At 49.4% G+C, this 23,558-nt stretch overlaps 1 protein-coding gene across 8 annotated transcripts in view; it reads right to left on the bottom strand.

Moving 5' to 3' along the window:
* Positions 1–23,558, bottom strand: part of exoc6 (exocyst complex component 6) — a 146,528-nt gene that overhangs the window by 19,112 nt on the left and 103,858 nt on the right. For all 8 annotated transcript variants that reach the window (XM_090217887.1, XM_090217884.1, XM_090217886.1 and 5 more), the window contains 2 exons: positions 12,074–12,215; positions 2,722–2,795 (listed from right to left, as the gene is read on the bottom strand). In XM_090217887.1, the coding sequence (XP_090074013.1) occupies positions 2,722–2,795; positions 12,074–12,215 (216 nt within the window). The remainder of the gene's footprint in view (positions 1–2,721; positions 2,796–12,073; positions 12,216–23,558) is intronic.

The raw sequence follows: 23,558 nt of genomic DNA, 5'->3' as shown, positions 1-23,558 counted from the left end.
TGGTAACAGACCAATGTGATAGGCTCCTATGGTAATAGACCAATGTGATAGGCTCCTATGGCAATAGACCAATGTGATAGGCTCCTATGGCAATAGACCAATGTGATAGGCTCCTATGGTAATAGACCAATGTGATAGGCTCCTATGGCAATAGACCAATGTGATAGGCTGCTATGGCAATAGACCAATGTGATAGGCTCCTAATGGCAATAGACCAATGTGATAGGCTCCTATGGCAATAGACCAATGTGATAGGCTCCTATGGCAATAGAGCAATGTGATAGGCTCCTATGGCAATAGACCAATGTGATAGGCTCCTATGGTGATAGGCTCCTATGGTAATATACCAATGTGATAGGCTCCTATGGTAATAGACCAATGTGATAGGCTCCTATGGCAATAGACCAATGTGATAGGCTCCTATGGCAATAGACCAATGTGATAGGCTCCTATGGCAATAGACCAATGTGATAGGCTCCTATGGCAATAGACCAATGTGATAGGCTCCTATGGCAATAGACCAATGTGATAGGCTCCTATGGCAATAGACCAATGTGATAGGCTGCTATGGCAATAGACCAATGTGATAGGCTCCTATGGCAATAGACCAATGTGATAGGCTCCTATGGCAATAGACCAATGTGATAGGCTCCTATGGCAATAGACCAATGTGATAGGCTCCTATGGCAATAGACCAATGTGATAGGCTCCTATGGCAATAGACCAATGTGATAGGCTCAGATGGTGATAGGCTCCTATGGTAATAGACCAATGTGATAGGCTCCTATGGTAATAGACCAATGTGATAGGCTCCTATGGTAATGGACCAATGTGATAGGCTCCTATGGTAATGGACCAATGTGATAGGCTCCTATGGTAATAGACCAATGTGATAGGCTCCTATGGTAATAGACCAATGTGATGGGCTTTTACTAATGGGCCGCTTCAGTGAGTGGAAGAACTGGGAGATATGGACAAAATATATAACAATATTTTTAACAGTGAGTGATCCCAGGGTGATTTATGAGTAGTGAGTGACCCCAGGGTGATTTATGAGTAGTGAGTGATCCCAGGGTGTTTTATGAGTAGTGAGTGATCTCAGGGTGCTCTATGAGTAGTGAGTGATCCTAGGGTTTTTATGAGTATGTTAGCTGGCTAACACAATTGATTTCAGCCACAACTTGCTAAGACAAACTAGATGTTTGCAGACGGTAAGATACACAAACTAATAGTGGAATCATAGAAGACTTGTGGATTTATATGAAGAAGCAAAGTGGAAACCAGCATCGGTGCTCAAGTGACAGAGCTTCCTCAAGCTGCTGTACCAGACCTAACACCAGACCTAACCTGACCCATAACACCAGACCTAACACCAGACCTAACCTGACCCATAACACCAGACCTAACACCAGACCTAACCTGACCCATAACACCAGGCCTAACACCAGGCCTAACACCAGACCTAACCTGACCCATAACACCAGACCTAACACCAGACCTAACACCAGACCTAACACCAGACCTAACCTGACCCATAACACCAGGCCTAACACCAGGCCTAACACCAGACCTAACCTGACCCATAACACCAGACCTAACACCAGACCTAACACCAGACCTAACCTGACCCATAACACCAGGCCTAACACCAGGCCTAACACCAGACCTAACCTGACCCATAACACCAGACCTAACACCAGACCTAACACCTGACCTAACACCAGACCTAACCTGACCCATAACACCAGACCTAACAGCAGACCTAACACCAGACCTAACCTGACCCATAACACCAGACCTAACACCAGACCTAACACCAGACCTAACCTGACCCATAACACCAGACCTAACACCAGACCTAACACCAGACCTAACCTGACCCATAACACCAGACCTAACACCAGACCTAACACCAGACCTAACCTGACCCATAACTGGACTTGACCTGAGGCCCAGATTAACCAGGTCAGATCAACACTAAGAGAGTAAGAAAGAGCTGTTAGCAGAGCTGGTAATGGCTTAATGGATCCACAACAATTGACTTGGAGTCAGGGTAATGTAAGGCTAATCCTGACCTATGGGGACAGTGTGCTACTGGCTCACAGGAGAGGTCGTGTTGGGTCACAGGACAGGGGGACAGTTGGCCAGAGGAGAGGTTGTGTTGGGTCACAGGAAAGGGGAACAGTCGGCTGTAGGAGAGGTTGTGTTGGGTCAGAGGAGAGGTCGTGTTGGGTCAGAGGAGAGGGGGAATAGTTGGCCAGAGGAAAGATTGTGTTGGGTCAGAGGAGAGGTTGTGTTGGGTCAGAGGAGAGGTCGTGTTGGGTCAGAGGAGAGGTTGTGTTGGGTCAGAGGAGAGGTTGTGTTGGGTCAGAGGAGACGGGGAACAGTTGGCCAGAGGAGAGGTCGTGTTGGGTCAGAGGAGAGGTCGTGTTGGGTCAGAGGAGAGGTCGTGTTGGGTCAGAGGAGAGGTCGTGTTGGGTCAGAGGAGAGGTTGTGTTGGGTCAGAGGAGAGGTTGTGTTGGGTCAGAGGAGAGGTCGTGTTGGGTCAGAGGAGAGATTGTGTTGGGTCAGAGGAGAGGTTGTGTTGGGTCAGAGGAGAGGTTGTGTTGGGTCAGAGGAGAGGTTGTGTTGGGTCACAGAACAGGGGAACAGTCGGCTGTAGGAGAGGTCGTGTTGGGTCACAGGACAGGGGAACAGTAGGATGAGTGGTATACTGCTTACCTGTCGGAGGTCGATGAATGCCAGCTGTAAAGTGTCTCCCTGGAATCCTGGGACAGGCTCTGAGCTGGCGAACACTGGAGCAGGGAGAGGAGACAGGAACAGTCAATCACCACCTGCTGTCACTGATAAGCCTATAGAAACTATATTTATTCTGTCAGGGGATAAGTCAACCTTTATATAAAGTGCTTTACACTGGGAATAAATGAAATCAAAACAGAGTCAAGTTAAGGTTAAAACACTGCATGATCACCTAAAAACCTTAAACTACCTCGTATATCTTGGAGAACTCTACGTATGAGAAGTCAATAGATTCCTTAGAGACATATGAACCCAGGTGCTGAACTCTGGTTCACCCTGCATCAGGGGCCCTGAGGGGCCTCAGGGGAGCACCAGGTACAAGGCCAAGACACAAACACACAGGAACACAGCCATCACAGCCCTGGCCCACAGGGACTCCTGAGTGGCGCAGCGGTCTAAGGCACTGCATCTCAGTGCTTGAGGCGTCACTACAAACACCCTGGTTCGAATCCAGGCTGTATCATAACCGGCCGTGATTGTGAGTCCCTTATGGAGCGAGCCAAGCCTGGTTGAATGATATTTACACACATATATATATCTGGTCCTTCAGAGACACTAAGCTGGACCTCCAGAGACACTAGGCTGGACCTCCAGAGACACTAGGCTGGTCCTTCAGAGACACACGGCTGGACCTCCAGAGACACTAGGCCGGACCTCCAGAGACACTAGGCTGGACCTCCAGAGACACACGGCTGGTCCTCCAGAGACACTAGGCTGGATCTCCAGAGACACTAGGCTGGACCTCCAGAGACACACGGCTGGACCTCCAGAGACACACGGCTGGACCTCCAGAGACACACGGCTGGACCTACAGAGACACTAGGCTGGACCTTCAGAGACACTAAGCTGGTACTGGGATATTCGGTAATACTGGCACTGAATACAAAGCAAATGATGGATTTTGGAAGAAGCTAACCATCTAACGACGCTGGGCCAATTGTGCGCTGCCCTATGAGACTCCCAATCACGGCCGGTTGTGATACAGTCTGGAATCGAACCAGGGTCTGTGGTGATGACTCTAGCACCGAGATGCAGCGCCCTAGACCGCTGCGCCACTCAGTAGCCCCTTTCACATCCCTGTTTGTGAGCATTTCTCCTTTGCCGTGATAATCCATCCACCTGACAGATTTGCCATATCAAGAAGCTGATTAAAATCATGATTACACAGGTGCACCTTGTGCTGGGGACAATGAAAGGCCACTCTAAAATGTGCAGTTTTGGCACACAACACAATGCCACAAATGTCTCAAGTTTTGAGGGAGCGTGCAAATGGCATGCTGACTGCAGGAATGTCCACCAGAGCTGTTGCCAGAGATTTTAATGTTAATTTCTCTACCATAAGCCACCTCCAACATCGTTTTAGAGAATTTGGCAGGACGTCCAACCGGCCTCTCAACCATAGACCACGTATGACGCTGTGTGGGCGAGCGGTTTGCTGGTGTCATCGTTGTGAACAGAGTGCCCCATGGTGGTGGTGGGGTTATAGTATGGGCAGGCATAAGCTACGGACAACGAACACAATTGCATTTTATCGATGGCAATTTGAATGCCACCCAGACACCTGATGAAACTGAGGAGTGATTCAGTCTATAAAGCCCTTCTGTGTTGAAAAACTCCTGACTGGGTGGACCTGGCTCCCAGTGGGTGGGCCTAAGCTCTCTCAGGCCCACCCATGGCTACGCCTCTGCCCAGTCATGTGAATTCAATAGATTAGGGCCGAATGAATTTATTTCAATTGACTTTATATGAACTGTACACAAGGACATGGGGTTTACAGTCAGACTACTGGGGTCAACACAGTGCTGAGGAGGTCAGGGAGTTTACAGTCAGACTACTGGGGTCAACACAGAGCTGAAGAGGTCAGGGAGTTTACAGTCAGACTACTGGGGTCAACACAGTGCTGAGGAGGTCAGGGAGTTTACAGTCAGACTACTGGGGTCAACACAGTGCTGAGGAGGTCAGGGAGTTTACAGTCAGACTACTGGGGTCAACACAGTGCTGAGGAGGTCAGGGAGTTTACAGTCAGACTACTGGGGTCAACACAGAGCTGAAGAGGTCAGGGAGTTTACAGTCAGACTACTGGGGTCAACACATTGAGGAGGTCAGGGAGTTTACAGTCAGACTTCTGGGGTCAACACAGTGCTGAGGTCAGGGAGTTTACAGTCAGACTACTGGGGTCAACACAGTGCTGAGGAGGTCAGGGAGTTTACAGTCAGACTACTGGGGTCAACACAGTGCTGAGGAGGTCAGGGAGTTTACAGTCAGACTACTGGGGTCAACACAGTGCTGAGGAGGTCAGGGAGTTTACAGTCAGACTACTGGGGTCAACACAGTGCTGAGGAGATCAGGGAGTTTACAGTCAGACTACTGGGGTCAACACAGTGCTGAGGAGGTCAGGGAGTTTACAGTCTGACTACTGGGGTCAACACAGTGCTGAGGAGGTCAGGGAGTTTACAGTCAGACTACTGGGGTCAACACAGAGCTGAAGAGGTCAGGGAGTTTACAGTCAGACTACTGGGGTCAACACATTGAGGAGGTCAGGGAGTTTACAGTCAGACTTCTGGGGTCAACACAGTGCTGAGGTCAGGGAGTTTACAGTCAGACTACTGGGGTCAACACAGTGCTGAGGTCAGGGAGTTTACAGTCAGACTACTGGGGTCAACACAGTGCTGAGGAGGTCAGGGAGTTTACAGTCAGACTACTGGGGTCAACACAGTGCTGAGGAGGTCAGGGAGTTTACAGTCAGACTACTGGAGTCAACACAGAGCTGAGGAGGTCAGGGAGTTTACAGTCAGACTACTGGGGTCAACACAGTGCTGAGGAGGTCAGGGAGTTTACAGTCAGACTACTGGAGTCAACACAGAGCTGAGGAGGTCAGGGAGTTTACAGTCAGACTACTGGGGTCAACACAGTGCTGAGGTCAGGGAGTTTACAGTCAGACTACTGGGGTCAACACAGTGCTGAGGAGGTCAGGGAGTTTACAGTCAGACTACTGGGGTCAACACAGTGCTGAGGAGGTCAGGGAGTTTACAGTCAGACTACTGGAGTCAACACAGAGCTGAGGAGGTCAGGGAGTTTACAGTCAGACTACTGGGGTCAACAGTGCTGAGGAGGTCAGGGAGTAAAACCTCTTCTACATGATGGACGAATAGATGTGCAGGAAGAGTAGACAGAGAACCTGAGTGATGGCTGGAAGGTGATGTGGCTGGCTGATTACAGCTGTGAGTGATGGCTGGAGGGTGAGTGATGGCTGGAAGGTGAGTGATGGCTGGAAGGTGAGTGGAGTTTACAGTCAGACTACTGGGGTCAACACAGTGCTGAGGAGGTCAGGGAGTAAAACCTCTTCTACATGATGGACGAATAGATGTGCAGGAAGAGTAGACAGAGAACCTGAGTGATGGCTGGAAGGTGATGTGGCTGGCTGATTACAGCTGTGAGTGATGGCTGGAGGGTGAGTGATGGCTGGAAGGTGAGTGATGGCTGGAAGGTGAGTGATGGCTGGAAGGTGAGTGATGGCTGGAAGGTGAGTGATGGCTGGAGGGTGAGTGATGGCTGGAAGGGTGAGTGATGGCTGGAAGGTGAGTGATGGCTGGAAGGGTGAGTGATGGCTGGAAGGTGAGTGATGGCTGGAAGGTGAGTGATGGCTGGAAGGTGAGTGATGGCTGGAAGGTGAAGTGATGGCTGGAAGGTGAGTGATGGCTGGAAGGTGAAGTGATGGCTGGAAGGTGAGTGATGGCTGGAAGGTGAGTGATGGCTGGAAGGTGAGTGATGGCTGGAAGGTGAGTGATGGCTGGAAGGTGAGTGATGGCTGGAAGGTGAAGTGGTCATTATGGGACCATAGAAAAAGACATGTTTTTGCTTAAACCATTTTAGTGAATTTATTAACAAAACTGACTTAATAACAGGAGATTGGTAGTATCATATAAAACAGTACCAGGGTATTCTGAAATGTTAGTATCATATAAAACACTACCAGGGTATTCTGAAATGTTGGTATCATATAAAACACTACCAGGGTATTCTGAAATGTTAGTATCATATAAAACACTACCAGGGTATTCTGAAATGTTAGTATCATATAAAACAGTACCAGGGTATTCTGAAATGTTAGTATCATATAAAACAGTACCAGGGTATTCTGAAATGTTGGTATCATATAAAACAGTACCAGGGTATTCTGAAATGTTGGTATCATATAAAACAGTACCAGGGTATTCTGAAATGTTGGTATCATATAAAACACTACCAGGGTATTCTGAAATGTTGGTATCATATAAAACAGTACCAGGGTATTCTGAAATGTTTTTATCACACTAGTGACACACTAAGAGACTTGACCGTGACACACTAAGAGACTTGACCGCGACACACTAAGAGACTTGACCGTGACACACTAAGAGACTTGACCGTGACACACTAAGAGACTTGACCGTGACACACTAAGAGACTTGACCGTGACACACTAAGAGACTTGACCGCGACACACTAAGAGACTTGACCGCGACACACTAAGTGACTTGACAGCGACACACTAAGAGACTTGACCGTGACACACTAAGTGACTTGACCGCGACACACTAAGAGACTTGACCGTGACACACTAAGAGACTTGACCGCGACACACTAAGAGACTTGACCGTGACACACTAAGAGACTTGACCGTGACACACTAAGAGACTTGACCGTGACACACTAAGAGACTTGACCGCGACACACTAAGAGACTTGACCGCGACACACTAAGAGACTTGACCGCGACACACTAAGAGACTTGACCGTGACACACTAAGAGACTTGACCGCGACACACTAAGAGACTTGACCGCGACACACTAACAGACTTGACCGTGACACACTAAGAGACTTGACCGTGACACACTAAGAGACTTGACCGTGACACACTAAGTGACTTGACCGTGACACACTAAGAGACTTGACCGCGACACACTAAGAGACTTGACCGCGACACACTAAGAGACTTGACCGCGACACACTAAGAGACTGGACCGCGACACACTAAGAGACTGGACCGCGACACACTAAGAGACTTGACCGTGATACACTAAGAGACTTGACCGCTACACACTAAGAGACTTGACCGTGATACACTAAGAGACTTGACCGCGACACACTAAGAGACTTGACCGTGACACACTAAGAGACTTGACCGTGACACACTAAGAGACTTGACCGTGACACACTAAGAGACTTGACCGTGACACACTAAGAGACTTGACCGTGACACACTAAGAGACTTGACCGCGACACACTAAGTGACTTGACCGTGACACACTAAGAGACTTGACCGTGACACACTAAGAGACTTGACCGTGACACACTAAGAGACTTGACCGCGACACACTAAGTGACTTGACCGTGACACACTAAGAGACTTGACCGTGACACACTAAGAGACTTGACCGCGACACACTAAGAGACTTGACCGTGACACACTAAGAGACTTGACCGTGACACACTAAGAGACTTGACCGTGACACACTAAGAGACTTGACCGCGACACACTAAGAGACTTGACCGTGACACACTAAGAGACTTGACCGCGACACACTAAGAGACTTGACCGTGACACACTAAGTGACTTGACCGTGACACACTAAGAGACTTGACCGCGACACACTAAGAGACTTGACCGCGACACACTAAGAGACTTGACCGCGACACACTAAGAGACTGGACCGCGATACACTAAGAGACTTGACCGCGACACACTAAGAGACTTGACCGTGACACACTAAGAGACTTGACCGCGACACACTAAGAGACTTGACCGCGACACACTAAGAGACTTGACCGCGACACACTAAGAGACTTGACCGCGACACACTAAGAGACTTGACCGTGACACACTAAGAGACTTGACCGCGACACACTAAGAGACTTGACCGCGACACACTAACAGACTTGACCGTGACACACTAAGAGACTTGACCGTGACACACTAAGAGACTTGACCGTGACACACTAAGTGACTTGACCGTGACACACTAAGAGACTTGACCGCGACACACTAAGAGACTTGACCGCGACACACTAAGAGACTTGACCGCGACACACTAAGAGACTGGACCGCGACACACTAAGAGACTGGACCGCGACACACTAAGAGACTTGACCGTGATACACTAAGAGACTTGACCGTGACACACTAAGAGACTTGACCGTGATACACTAAGAGACTTGACCGTGACACACTAAGAGACTTGACCGCAACACACTAAGAGACTTGACCGTGATACACTAAGAGACTTGACCGTGACACACTAAGAGACTTGACCGTGACACACTAAGAGACTTGACCGTGACACACTAAGAGACTTGACCGTGACACACTAAGAGACTTGACCGTGACACACTAAGAGACTTGACCGCGACACACTAAGTGACTTGACCGTGACACACTAAGAGACTTGACCGTGACACACTAAGAGACTTGACCGTGACACACTAAGAGACTTGACCGCGACACACTAAGTGACTTGACCGTGACACACTAAGAGACTTGACCGTGACACACTAAGAGACTTGACCGCGACACACTAAGAGACTTGACCGTGACACACTAAGAGACTTGACCGTGACACACTAAGAGACTTGACCGTGACACACTAAGAGACTTGACCGCGACACACTAAGAGACTTGACCGTGACACACTAAGAGACTTGACCGCGACACACTAAGAGACTTGACCGTGACACACTAAGTGACTTGACCGTGACACACTAAGAGACTTGACCGCGACACACTAAGAGACTTGACCGCGACACACTAAGAGACTTGACCGCGACACACTAAGAGACTGGACCGCGATACACTAAGAGACTTGACCGCGACACACTAAGAGACTTGACCGTGACACACTAAGAGACTTGACCGCGACACACTAAGAGACTTGACCGTGACACACTAAGAGACTTGACCGTGACACACTAAGAGACTTGACCGCGACACACTAAGAGACTTGACCGCGACACACTAAGAGACTTGACCGTGACACACTAAGAGACTTGACCGCAACACACTAAGAGACTTGACCGTGATACACTAAGAGACTTGACCGTGATACACTAAGAGACTTGACCGCGACACACTAAGAGACTTGACCGTGACACACTAAGAGACTTGACCGCGACACACTAAGAGACTTGACCGTGACACACTAAGAGACTTGACCGTGACACACTAAGAGACTTGACCGTGAAACACCTGAAGACTGTGATCTGCTCTGTAGGAAAATATCTTCCAGGTAAGTACGAGGAAATATTTGTCACAACACAGCTGTTCAGCAAAGTTCGTTTTGAGGGTAGGGGCATGTGTTCCAAATGGGACCCTATCCCCTTTACAGGGCCCACAGGGCTCTGGCCGACAGTAGTGCACTATGTAGGGAATAGGGTGCTATTTGCGATGCATTCGGAGTGACAAGGGAGAGGCTAGAGCATAGGTCACCACTCTGACTAACAGCAGGAGGATTACCTGGGAGGAGCCAACTGACTGGATTCCTAGAGGGGTGTCTTATGCTTGCGGGTGTGTGTGTGTGTGTGTGTGTGTGTGTGAGAGACAGGAGTCATCTCTGCTCTGTCACAGCCGTTTAGCGGAGGGCATTCTGAGGGCAGAGTCCGTGTCCCAAATTGTACTCCATTTCCCTTCATAGTGCACTGCTTCTGACTACGTTTTAAATGTAGTGCACTATAAAAGGAATAGGGTGGCGTTTAGGACAGACCCAGGACATTTCTGAAGCTCCAATCCCTCTTTATTAGGCTGAACTACCCTTAACGCTATTACCTATGGGCCCTGGTCAAAAGTAGTGCACTATATAGGGAATAGGGCCCTGGTCAAAAGTAGTGCACTATATAGGGAATAGGGCCCTGGCCAAAAGTAGTGCACTATATAGGGAATAGGGCTGTAGAATAGAGTAGTGCACTATATAGGGAATAGGGCTGTAGTATAAAGTAGTGCACTATATAGGGAATAGGGCTGTAGTATAGAGTAGTGCACTATATAGGGAATAGGGCTGTAGTATAAAGTAGTGCACTATATAGGGAATAGGGCTGTAGTATAAAGTAGTGCACTATATAGGGAATAGGGCTGTAGTATAGAGTAGTGCACTATATAGGGAATAGGGCTGTAGTATAGAGTAGTGCACTATATAGGGAATAGGGCTGTAGTGCACTATATAGGGTATAGGGCTGTAGTATAAAGTAGTGCACTATATAGGGAATAGGGCTGTAGTATAGAGTAGTGCACTATATAGGGAATAGGGCTGTAGTATAGAGTAGTGCACTATATAGGGAATAGGGCTGTAGTATAGAGTAGTGCACTATATAGGGAATAGGGCTGTAGTATAAAGTAGTGCACTATATAGGGAATAGGGCTGTAGTATAGAGTAGTGCACTATATAGGGAATAGGGCTGTAGTATAGAGTAGTGCACTATATAGGGAATAGGGCTGTAGTATAAAGTAGTGCACTATATAGGGAATAGGGCTGTAGTATAGAGTAGTGTACTATATAGGGAATAGGGCTGTAGTATAGAGTAGTGCACTATATAGGGTATAGGGCTGTAGTATAAAGTAGTGCACTATATAGGGAATAGGGCTGTAGTATAGAGTAGTGCACTATATAGGGAATAGGGCTGTAGTATAAAGTAGTGTACTCTATAGGGCATAGGGCTGTAGTATAAAGTAGTGCACTATATAGGGTATAGGGTGCCATTAGGGATGTAGCCAGCATTAGGCTCAACTCTTCCTCTATCTAATAGCCCCTCGACATCTACTGTACCCCTCTACGATTAAAGCCCTCTCCCTGGCCGTTTCCATGGGGATGATAGAGAGTTGTGTGTGTATTGTCAATCATTCACACTGACATCTACAGTACCCCTCCATGATTAAAGCCCTCTCCCTGACCGTTTCCATGGGGATGATAGAGAGTTGTGTGTGTATTGTCAATCATTCACACTGACATCTACTGTACCCCTCCATGATTAAAGCCCTCTCCCTGACCGTTTCCATGGGGATAATAGAGAGTTGTGTGTGTAATGTCAATCATTCACACTGACATCTACTGTACCCCTCCATGATTAAAGCCCTCTCCCTGACCGTTTCCATGGGGATAATAGAGAGTTGTGTGTGTAATGTCAATCATTCACACTGACATCTACTGTACCCCTCCATGATTAAAGCCCTGACCGTTTCCATGGGGATAATAGAGAGTTGTGTGTGTATTCACACTGCATGGCTAAACTCCCATTAAGTCCACTTACATTCACACTGTATGACGTCCAGGTTGAACTGCTGAACGGCTCCCATACTGATCTGTTTCAGCTCGCTGTCCAACAGCATCTGCATCAGGGACGTGGACAAGTGCTTACACGCTGACATACAGGCTGTCTGGGCCACTTTACCCTGCAGGAGAACAGAGAGGTGGAGAGGGAGGGAGAGGGGGGGGGGGAGAGGGAGAGAGAGGGAGAGAGACAGAGAGAGAGCGAGGGAGAGAGAGGGAGAGAGAGGGGGCAAGGGAGGGAGAGGAAAGAGAGAGGGAAAGGAAAGAGAGAGGGGAAAGAGAGAAAGGGGAGAGAGAGAGAGACAGAGAGACAGAGAGACAGAGAGAGACAGAGACAGAGAGACAGAGAGAGAGACAGAGAGAGAGAGAGACAGAGAGAGACAGAGAGAGAGAGAGACAGAGAGAGAGAGAGAGAGACAGAGACAGAGACAGAGACAGAGACAGAGAGAGAGAGAGAGAGAGAGAGAGAGAGAGAGAGAGAGAGAGAGAGGAGACCGAGAGATAAAAGGGAGGGGAGGGTAAATGTCAGTTTGAGTCTGGACAATCTGTGTCAATAGAATATGGGAGTACAGATTTAGTCAAAGCTTCCTCTATCATACCTGAGGATTTGGAATTGATTACTGTGGGCTGCTGGCCCATGTTCTCTAGACAGCAGGTTACATAACGACTCTGAACATGGATAAAACATGCAGGCAGAAGAACAACACAGATGAGGCTCAAAACAGAATGATGGATTCAAATGAACAGGGTTGTGAGGTTGTAGAGGGAGGGAAAAACTATCATATCCAGACCAGACCAACAGAGCACGGAGAGACATCATGCACTAAGAATGGTTAGTGCTACACCAGGCTGTATCATGCTGAATGCTGATGGAGAGCAGCAGAGATACATGGGTTGGACTGTGTGGTGGTCCATGCTGTCCAAGACACCTATCCACTCTCATCTCTTCAATGTGCTTCAGACTACCCTATACAATGCCCAAGTCCCCATAGGAAAACCAAAACCAATGTCCTAGAAAATGTCAAATCAAAACTAGAGGAGACCTCTGTACATGGACATCCCTGTCATCTGTAGATTGCCACGGGAATCAGGAATCACTGGTTTATTATGGGATATTTTAGTTCCAATGATGGAATCCACTGCAGATATAATCTCAGTAATAACTCGTAGTTCTAACTCCTCCATGAAGGTCTGTTGATTAGACTGGTCCCAGGTCTGTTAATTAGACTGGTCCCAGATCTGTTAATTAGACTGGTCCCAGATCTGTTTGTGAAGGTGGTGTTGATTAGACTGGTCCCATATCTGTTGATTAGACTGGTCCCAGATCTGTTTGTGAAGGTGGTGTTGATTAGACTGGTCCCAGGTCTGTTGATTAGACTGGTCCCAGATCTGTTTGTGAAGGTGGTGTTGATTAGACTGGTCCCAGGTCTGTTGATTAGACTGGTCCCAGGTCTGTTGATTAGACTGGTCCTAGGTCTGTTGATTAGACTGGTCCCAGGTCTGTTGATTAGACTGGTCCCAGATCTGTTTGTGAAGGTGGTGTTGATTAGACTGGTCCCATGTCTGTTGATTAGACTGGTCCCAGATCTGTTGATTAGACTGGTCCCAGGTCTGTTAATTAGACTGGTCCCAGATCTGTTTGTGAAGGTGGTGTTGATTAGACTGGTCCCAGGTCTGTTGATTAGACTGGTCCCAGGTCTGTTGATTAGACTGGTCCCAGGTCTGTTGATTAGACTGGTCCCATGTCTGTTGATTAGACTGGTCCCATGTCTGTTGATTAGACTGGTCCCAGGTCTGTTAATTAGACTGGTCCCAGATCTGTTTGTGAAGGTGGTGTTGATTAGACTGGTCCCAGGTCTGTTGATTAGACTGGTCCCAGATCTGTTGATTAGACTGGTCCCAGATCTGTTGAGTAGACTGGTCCCAGATCTGTTTGTGAAGGTGGTGTTGATTAGACTGGTCCCAGGTCTGTTGATTAGACTGGTCCCAGATCTGTTGATTAGACTGGTCCCAGATCTGTTGAGTAGACTGGTCCCAGATCTGTTTGTGAAGGTGGTGTTGATTAGACTGGTCCCAGGTCTGTTGATTAGACTGGCCCCAGGTCTGTTGATTAGACTGGTCCCAGATCTGTTTGTGAAGGTGGCATTGATTAGACTGGTCCCAGGTCTGTTGATTAGACTGGTCCCAGATCTGTTTGTGAAGGTGGTGTTGATTAGACTGGTCCCAGGTCTGTTGATTAGACTAGTCCCAGATCTGTTGATTAGACTGGTCCCAGATCTGTTGATTAGACTGGTCCCAGATCTGTTTGTGAAGGTGGTGTTGATTAGACTGGTCCCAGGTCTGTTGATTAGACTGGTCCCATGTCTGTTGATTAGACTGGTCCCAGGTTTGTTGATTAGACTGGTCCCAGGTCTGTTGATTAGACTGGTCCCAGGTCTGTTGATTAGACTGGTCCCATGTCTGTTGATTAGACTGGTCCCAGGTCTGTTGATTAGACTGGTCCCAGGTCTGTTGATTAGACTGGTCCCAGGTCTGTTGATTAGACTGGTCCCATGTCTGTTGATTAGACTGCTCCCAGATCTGTCTGTGAAGGTCACATTGATTAGACTGGTCCCAGGTCTGTTGATTAGACTGGTCCCAGGTCTGTTGATTAGACTGGTCCCATATCTGTTTGTGAAGGTGGTGTTGATTAGACTGGTCCCGGGTCTGTTGATTAGACTGGTCCCAGATCTGTTGATTAGACTGGTCCCAGATCTGTTGATGAAGGTGGCGTTGATTAGACTGGTCCCAGATCTGTTTGTGATGTCTTGGTACTTTATGGTCACTGTCACAAACAGATCTGGGACCAGTCTAGAGTTGGACATGTTTCCCAGGTTTTCAGTTAGCTTTCCTGAAATTCCCAGGTTTCCTGCTTATTTCTAACTGGTATTTCTGTAAACCCTGTGAATTTGGTGAGTGAAGTTAAGTTAAGTGAATCTTCCAACCCTATAGACAGGGATCCCAGGCTGGTAAAGAAAGGCAAGGGACCTAAAGGTGGCTCTTCTGATGCTTAAAGAGCTGCCAGAACAGACCTCTAACAACCATCCCAACAGTCAGAGAGCAACGTGTGCATCTCCAAATGGTACCCCTATACCTCATAGGCCCTGGTCAAATGGTAACCATATACCCCATAGGCCCTGGTCAAATGGTAACCCTATACCCCATAGGCCCTGGTCAAATGGTACCCTACACCCCATAGGCCCTGGTCAAATGGTACCCCTATACCCCATAGGCCCTGGTCAAATGGTACCCCATAGGCCCTGGTCAAATGGCACCCTATAGGCCCGGGTCAAATGATACCCCTATACCCCATAGGCCCTGGTCAAATGATGACAACAAGCTATAGGATGAAAAATACAGGAGTTTTGGCGCAGGTACAGCTGACTAGCGCTAGCTAACGCTACCTACAGCAGCAAAATAATAACAATACCAAATAATCTATACTTGGGAGTCAAATATCAATATAATATTGCGATAGGTAAGAGTATAGATTCCCACATCCCTACTATAGGGAACAGATTCCCACATCCCTACTATAGGGAACAGATTCCCACATCCTACTATAGGGAACAGATTCCCACATCCCTACTATAGGGAACAGATTCCCACATCACTACTATAGGGAACAGATTCCCACATCACTACTATAGGGAACAGATTCCCACATCACTACTATAGGGAACAGATTCCCACATCCCTACTATAGGGAGTAGATTCCCACATCACTACTATAGGGAACAGATTCCCACATCCCTACTATAGGGAACAGATTCCCACATCCCTACTATAGGGAACAGATTCCCACATCCCTACTATAGGGAACAGATTCCCACATCCCTACTATAGGGAACAGATTCCCACATCCCTACTATAGGGAACAGATTCCCACATCCCTACTATAGGGAACAGATTCCCACATCCCTACTATAGGGAACAGATTCCCACATCCCTACTATAGGGAACAGATTCCCACATCCCTACTATAGGGAACAGATTCCCACATCCCTACTATAGGGAACAGATTCCCACATCCCTACTATAGGGAACAGATTCCCACATCCCTATTATAGGGAACAGATTCCCACATCCCTACTATAGGGAACAGATTCCCACATCCCTACTATAGGGAACAGATTCCCACATCCCTACTATAGGGAACACATTCCCACATCCCTACTATAGGGAACACATTCCCACATCCCTACTATAGGGAACAGATTCCCACATCCCTACTATAGGGAACAGATTCCCACATCCCTACTATAGGGAACAGATTCCCACATCCCTACTATAGGGAACAGATTCCCACATCCCTACTATAGGGAGTAGATTCCCACATCACTACTATAGGGAACAGATTCCCACATCCCTACTATAGGGAACAGATTCCCACATCCCTACTATAGGGAACAGATTCCCACATCCCTACTATAGGGAACAGATTCCCACATCCTACTATAGGGAACAGATTCCCACATCCCTACTATAGGGAACAGATTCCCACATCCCTACTATAGGGAACAGATTCCCACATCCCTACTATAGGGAACAGATTCCCACATCCCTACTATAGGGAACAGATTCCCACATCACTACTATAGGGAACAGATTCCCACATCACTACTATAGAGAACAGATTCCCACATCCCTACTATAGGGAGTAGATTCCCACATCACAACTATAGGGAACAGATTCCCACATCCCTACTATAGGGAACAGATTCCCACATCCTACTATAGGGAACAGATTCCCACATCCCTACTATAGGGAACAGATTCCCACATCCTACTATAGGGAACAGATTCCCACATCACTACTATAGGGAACAGATTCCCACATCCTACTATAGGGAACAGATTCCCACATCCCTACTATAGGGAACAGATTCCCACATCCCTACTATAGGGAACAGATTCCCACATCACTACTATAGGGAGTATATTCCCACATCACTACTATAGGGAACAGATTCCCACATCCTACTAAAGGGAACAGATTCCCACATCCTACTATAGGGAACAGATTCCCACATCCTACTAAAGGGAACAGATTCCCACATCCTACTATAGGGAACAGATTCCCACATACAGTGCCTTGCGAAAGTATTTGGCCCCCTTGAACTTTGCGACCTTTTGCCACATTTCAGGCTTCAAACATAAAGATATAAAACTGTATTTTTTTGTGAAGAATCAACAACAAGTGGGACACAATCATGAAGTGGAACGACATTTATTGGATATTTCAAACTTTTTTAACAAATCAAAAACTGAAAAATTGGGCGTGCAAAATTATTCAGCCCCTTTACTTTCAGTGCAGCAAACTCTCTCCAGAAGTTCAGTGAGGATCTCTGAATGATCCAATGTTGACCTAAATGACTAATGATGGTAAATACAATCCACCTGTGTGTAATCAAGTCTCCGTATAAATGCACCTGCACTGTGATAGTCTCAGAGGTCCGTTAAAAGCGCAGAGAGCATCATGAAGAACAAGGAACACACCAGGCAGGTCCGAGATACTGTTGTGAAGAAGTTTAAAGCCGGATTTGGATACAAAAACATTTCCCAAGCTTTAAACATCCCAAGGAGCACTGTGCAAGCGATACTATTGAAATGGAAGGAGTATCAGACCACTGCAAATCTACCAAGACCTGGCCGTCCCTCTAAACTTTCAGCTCATACAAGGAGAAGACTGATCAGAGATGCAGCCAAGAGGCCCATGATCACTCTGGATGAACTGCAGAGATCTACAGCTGAGGTGGGAGACTCTGTCCATAGGACAACAATCAGTCGTATATTGCACAAATCTGGCCTTTATGGAAGAGTGGCAAGAAGAAAGCCATTTCTTAAAGATATCCATAAAAATACAGTATTCCATTTAGCAGACACTTTTTATCCACAAGACAATGAGGCCTACGTCCTTCTACTATCTACGATCTGCCCTTCTCTCTCCAACTTGGCTTTCCACTTTGCCTTTCCAACTAACCCTCTATAGAACATCAGACATCTCAGAGAAGTATATTGTAGCTTCACTCCACATGTTAGACAGACTCATGCTCACCGTAGTGAATTCAAGGCTCTTTACTGGGTTGGTGGAAAGGTTCAAAGTTCACCTGGATCAGATAGTTTAGATCCTTCTTTCTTTAAGGTTGCTGCCCTCTGTTATCACCGAGCCTGTCTCACCTCTCTGGGGAGGTTCCCAGTGCTTGGAAGGCCTGTCTCACCTCTCTGGCGAGGTGCCCAGTGCTTGGAAGGCCTGTCTCACCTCTCTGGAGAGGTTCCCAGTACTTTGAAGGCCTGTCTCACCTCTCTGGGGAGGTTCCCAGTACTTTGAAGGCCTGTCTCACCTCTCTGGGGAGGTGCCCAGTGCTTGGAAGGCCTGTCTCACCTCTCTGGGGAGGTGCCCAGTGCTTGGAAGGCCTGTCTCACCTCTCTGGAGAGGTTCCAAGTGCTTGGAAGGCCTGTCTCACCTCTCTGGGGAGGTTCCTAGTGCTTGGAAGGCCTGTCTCACCTCTCTGGAGAGGTTCCCAGTGCTTGGAAGGCAGCCAAGGTTTGTCCTTTATTTAAAAGGGGGGTATCAAGCTGATCCTAACCATTATAGGCCAATTTCTGTCTTGCCCTGTTAGTCAAAAGTGCTGGGAAAACTTGTCAATAATCAACTGACTGGCTCTCTGGTATCCAATCTGGTTTCCGCTCAGGTTATGGATGTGTCACTGCAACCTTAAAAGGTAATAAATGATGTCACCACTGACCTTGATTCTAAGCAATGTTGTGCTGCTATTTTTATTGACTTGGCCAACGCTTTTGATACGGTAGACCATTCCATTCTTGTGGGCCGGCTAAGGAGTATTGGTGTCTCTGAGGGGTCTTTGGCCTGGTTTGCTAACTACCTCTCTCATAGAGTGCAGTGGAAAACTGCCCGTCACCAAGGGAGTACCCCAAGGCTCGATCCTAGGCCCCACGCTCTTCTCAATTTACATCAACAACATAGCTCAGGCAGTAGGAAGCTCTTTTAATCCGCTAATATGCAGATGATACAGTCTAATACTCAGCTGGCCCCTCCCTGGATTTAGTGTTGAACACTCTACGACAAATCTTTCTTAGTGTCCAACAAGCTTTATTTGCACTTAACCTTGTTCAAAACACCTGCAAAACAAAAGGTCATGTGGTTCGGTAAGAAGAATGCCCCTCTCCCCACGTGTGTATACCACCTCTGAGGGTTTAGAGCTTGAGGTAGTCACTCCACTTTCTATTCTAGTTAGAGGCAGTCGGCGCTGTTCTGTGAAGGGAGTAGTACACAGAGTTGTACGAGATCTTCAGTTCCTTGGTAATTTCTCACATGGAATAGCCTTCATTTCTCAGAACAAGAATAGACTGACGAGTTTCAGAAGAAAGTTATTTGTTTCTGGCCATTTTGAGCCTGTAAACGAACCCACAAATGCTGATGCTCCAGATACTCAACTAGTCTAAAGAAGGCCAGTTGTATTGCTTCTTTAATCAGGACAACAGTTTTCAGCTGTGCTAACAGAATTGTAAAAGGGTTTTCTAATGATCAATTAGCCTGATAAACTTGGATTAGCTAACACAACATGCCATTGGAAAACAGGAGTGATGATTGCTAATAATGGGCCTCTGTACGCCTATGTAGATATTCCATTAAAAATCTGCCATTTCCAGCTACACTAGTAATTTACAACATTAACAATGTCTACACTGTATTTCTGATCAATGTGATGTTATTTTAATGGACAAAAAAAAATGTTTTCCTTTCAAAAACAAGGACATTTCTAAGTGACCCCAAACCTCTTTTGAATGGTTGTGTGTGTATATATACCACCCGGTCACTCTCAATCCTGCACCTTAGAGGCTGCTGCCCTATAGACATGGAATCACTGGTCACTTTAATAACGGAACACTAGTCAGTTTAATAATGTTCACATACTGCTTTACTCATCTCATACTGTATGTATATACTGTATTCTATTAGACTACGCCATTGCTCGTCCTAATATTTATATACTTATATATATTATACTTATTTATGTATATACTTATACTTATATATATTATACTTATTTATTTATATACTTAATTCCATTATTTTACTTTTAGATGTGTGTGTATGGTTGTGAATTGTTAGATACTACTGCACTGTTGGAGCTAGAAACACAAGCATTTAGTTAGATACTACTGCACTGTTGGAGCTAGAAACACAAGCATTTAGTTAGATTATTACTGTTACTGTTGGAGCTAGAAACACAAGTATTTAGTCAGATATTACTGCACTGTTGGAGCTAGAAACACAAGTATTTAGTCAGATATTACTGCACTGTTGGAGCTAGAAACACAAGTATTTCGCTCCATCAGCAATAACATCTCCTAAATATGTGTATGTGACCCAAAACATTTGATTTGCCATATGTTATCCGTCTGTTACACATACTGGATAATGAGCTGTACAAATAAAGTCATCCACACCCTGTGTGTGTTTACAGACAATGTACAGATTAAATGACCTATTAGATTTAACTTACACTAAACGTGATGGATGGTATGTCAATTACTATAGTTCAGCATCATCACAAGTGGAGCAACAAGCCTGGAGGCAAATCCACAGTACAGACATGATCATGCATTACCCAGAACTGGACAGGGTAGGGGGGCAGAGTAGGGCAGGGGGGGGGGGGGCAGAGTAGACAGGGAGGGGGCAGAGTAGGGCAGGGGGGGCAGAGTAGGGCAGGGGGGGCAGAGTAGGGCAGGGGGGGCAGAGTAGGACAGGGGGGGCAGAGTAGGGCAGGGGGGGCAGAGTAGGACAGGGAGGGGGGGGGGGCAGAGTAGGGCAGGGGGGGCAGAGTAGGGCAGGGGGGGCAGAGTAGGGCAGGGGGGGCAGAGTAGGACAGGGAGGGGGGGGGGGGGCAGAGTAGGGCAGGGGGGGCAGAGTAGGGCAGGGGGGGCAGAGTAGGGCAGGGGGGGCAGAGTAGGACAGGGAGGGGGGGGGGGCAGAGTAGGGCAGGGGGGGCAGAGTAGGACAGGGAGGGGGGGGCAGAGTAGGGCAGGGGGGCAGAGTAGGGCAGGGGGGGCAGAGTAGGACAGGGAGGGGGGGGCAGAGTAAACAGGGAGGGGGGGGGCAGAGTAGGGCAGGGAGGGGGGGGCAGAGTAGGGCAGGGAGGGGGGGGCAGAGTAGGGCAGGGAGGGGGCAGAGTAGGGCAGGGAGGGGGCAGAGTAGGGCAGGGAGGGGGCAGAGTAGGGCAGGGTAGGAGAGGCAGAGTAGGGCAGGGTAGGAGAGGCAGAGTAGGGCAGGGAGGGGGCAGAGTAGGGCAGGGTAGGAGAGGCAGAGTAAGGCAGGGTAGGAAAGGCAGAGTAGGGCAGGGTAGGAGGGGCAGAGTAGGGCAGGGTAGGAGAGGCAGAGTAGGGCAGGGAGGGGGCAGAGTAGGGCAGGGAGGGGGCAAAGTAGGGCAGGGTAGGAGAGGCAGAGTAGGGCAGGGTAGGAAAGGCAGAGTAGGGCAGGGTAGGAGAGGCAGAGTAGGGCAGGGTAGGAGGGGCAGAGTAGGGCAGTGAGGGGGCAGAGTAGGGCAGGGTAGGAGAGGCAGAGTAGGGCAGGGTAGGAGAGGCAGAGTAGGGCAGGGTAGGAGGGGCAGAGTAGGGCAGGGTAGGAGAGGCAGAGTAGGGCAGGGTAGGAGAGGCAGAGTAGGGCAGGGTAGGAGGGGCAGAGTAGGGCAGTGAGGGGGCAGAGTAGGGCAGGGTAGGAGAGGAGAGGCAGAGTAGGGCAGGGTAGGAGAGGCAGAGTAGGGCAGGGTAGGAGAGGCAGAGTAGGGCAGGGTAGGAGGGGCAGAGTAGGGCAGGGAGGGGGCAGAGTAGGGCAGGGTAGGAGGGGCAGAGTAGGGCAGGGTAGGAGGGGCAGAGTAGGGCAGTGAGGGGGCAGAGTAGGGCAGGGTAGGAGGGGCAGAGTAGGGCAGGCTAGGGCAGGGTAGGGGGGGCAGGGTAGGGCAGGGTAGGGGGGGGGGCAGAGTAGGGCAGGGTAGGGGGGGCAGAGTAGGGCAGGGTAGGAGGGGCAGAGTAGGGCAGGGTAGGGGGGGCAGAGTAGGGCAGGAAGGGGGCAGAGTAGGGCAGGGTAGCGGGGGCAGAGTAGGGCAGGGTAGGAGGGGCAGAGTAGGGCAGGGTAGGGGGGGCAGAGTAGGGCAGGAAGGGGGCAGAGTAGGGCAGGGTAGGGGGGGCAGAGTAGGGCAGGGTAGGGGGGGCAGAGTAGGGCAGGGTAGGAGGGGCAGAGTAGGGCAGGGTAGGGGGGGCAGAGTAGGGCAGGGTAGGGGGGGCAGAGTAGGGCAGGGTAGGGGGGGCAGAGTAGGACAGGGTAGGGGGGGCAGAGTAGGACAGGGTAGGGCCAGAGTAGGGCAGGGAGGGGGGGCAGAGTAGGGCAGGGCAGGGTAGGAGGGGCAGGGCAGGGCAGGGTAGGAGTCGCAGAGTAGGAAGGGGGCAGAGTAGGGCAGGGTAGTGGGGGCATAGTAGGGCAGGGTAGTGGGGGCAGAGTAGGGCAGGGAGGGAGGGGAGTAGGGGGGGGCAGAGTAGGGCAGGGGGGGGGGGCAGAGTAGGGCAGGGGGGGGGGGGAGTAGGGCAGGGAGGGGGGGGAATTGGGGGGCAGAGTAGGGCGGGGAGGGAGAGGAGTAGGAGGGGCAGAGTAGGACAGGAGGGGGGCAGGGTAGGGGGGGCAGAGTAGGGCAGGAGGGGGGCAGAGTAGGGCAGGGTAGGAGGGGCAGAGTAGGGCAGGAAGGGGGCAGAGTAGGGCAGGGTAGAGGGGGAAATTAGGACAGGGAGGGGGGGGGGGAGTAGGGCAGGAGTGCGGGGCAGAGTAGGACAGGGTGGGGGGCAGAGTAGGGCAGGGGTGCGGGGCAGAGTAGGACAGGGTGGGGGGCAGAGTAGGGCAGGGGTGCGGGGCAGAGTAGGGCAGGGTGGGGGGGCAGAGTAGGGCAGGGTGGGGGGGCAGAGTAGGGCAGGGTGGGGGGGCAGAGTAGGGCAGGGTAGGGGGGGCAGAGTAGAGCAGGGTAGGGGGGGCAGAGTAGGGCAGGGTAGGGGGGGCAGAGTAGGGCAGGGTAGGGGGGGCAGAGTAGGGCAGGGTAGGGGGGGCAGAGTAGGGCAGGGTAGGGGGGGCAGAGTAGGACAGGGTAGGGGGGGCAGAGTAGGACAGGGTAGGGCCAGAGTAGGGCAGGGAGGGGGGGCAGAGTAGGGCAGGGCAGGGTAGGAGGGGCAGGGCAGGGCAGGGTAGGAGTCGCAGAGTAGGAAGGGGGCAGAGTAGGGCAGGGTAGTGGGGGCATAGTAGGGCAGGGTAGTGGGGGCAGAGTAGGGCAGGGAGGGAGGGGAGTAGGGGGGGGCAGAGTAGGGCAGGGGGGGGGGCAGAGTAGGGCAGGGGGGGGGGGGAGTAGGGCAGGGAGGGGGGG

This window comes from Oncorhynchus mykiss, chromosome 23 (genome assembly GCF_057628025.1).
Source record: "Oncorhynchus mykiss isolate SJ-2025 chromosome 23, ASM5762802v1, whole genome shotgun sequence".
Lineage (NCBI taxonomy): Eukaryota > Metazoa > Chordata > Actinopteri > Salmoniformes > Salmonidae > Oncorhynchus > Oncorhynchus mykiss.
Note: the sequence above shows the minus strand (reverse complement) of the source record. Positions and strands in the feature narration are given on the sequence as shown.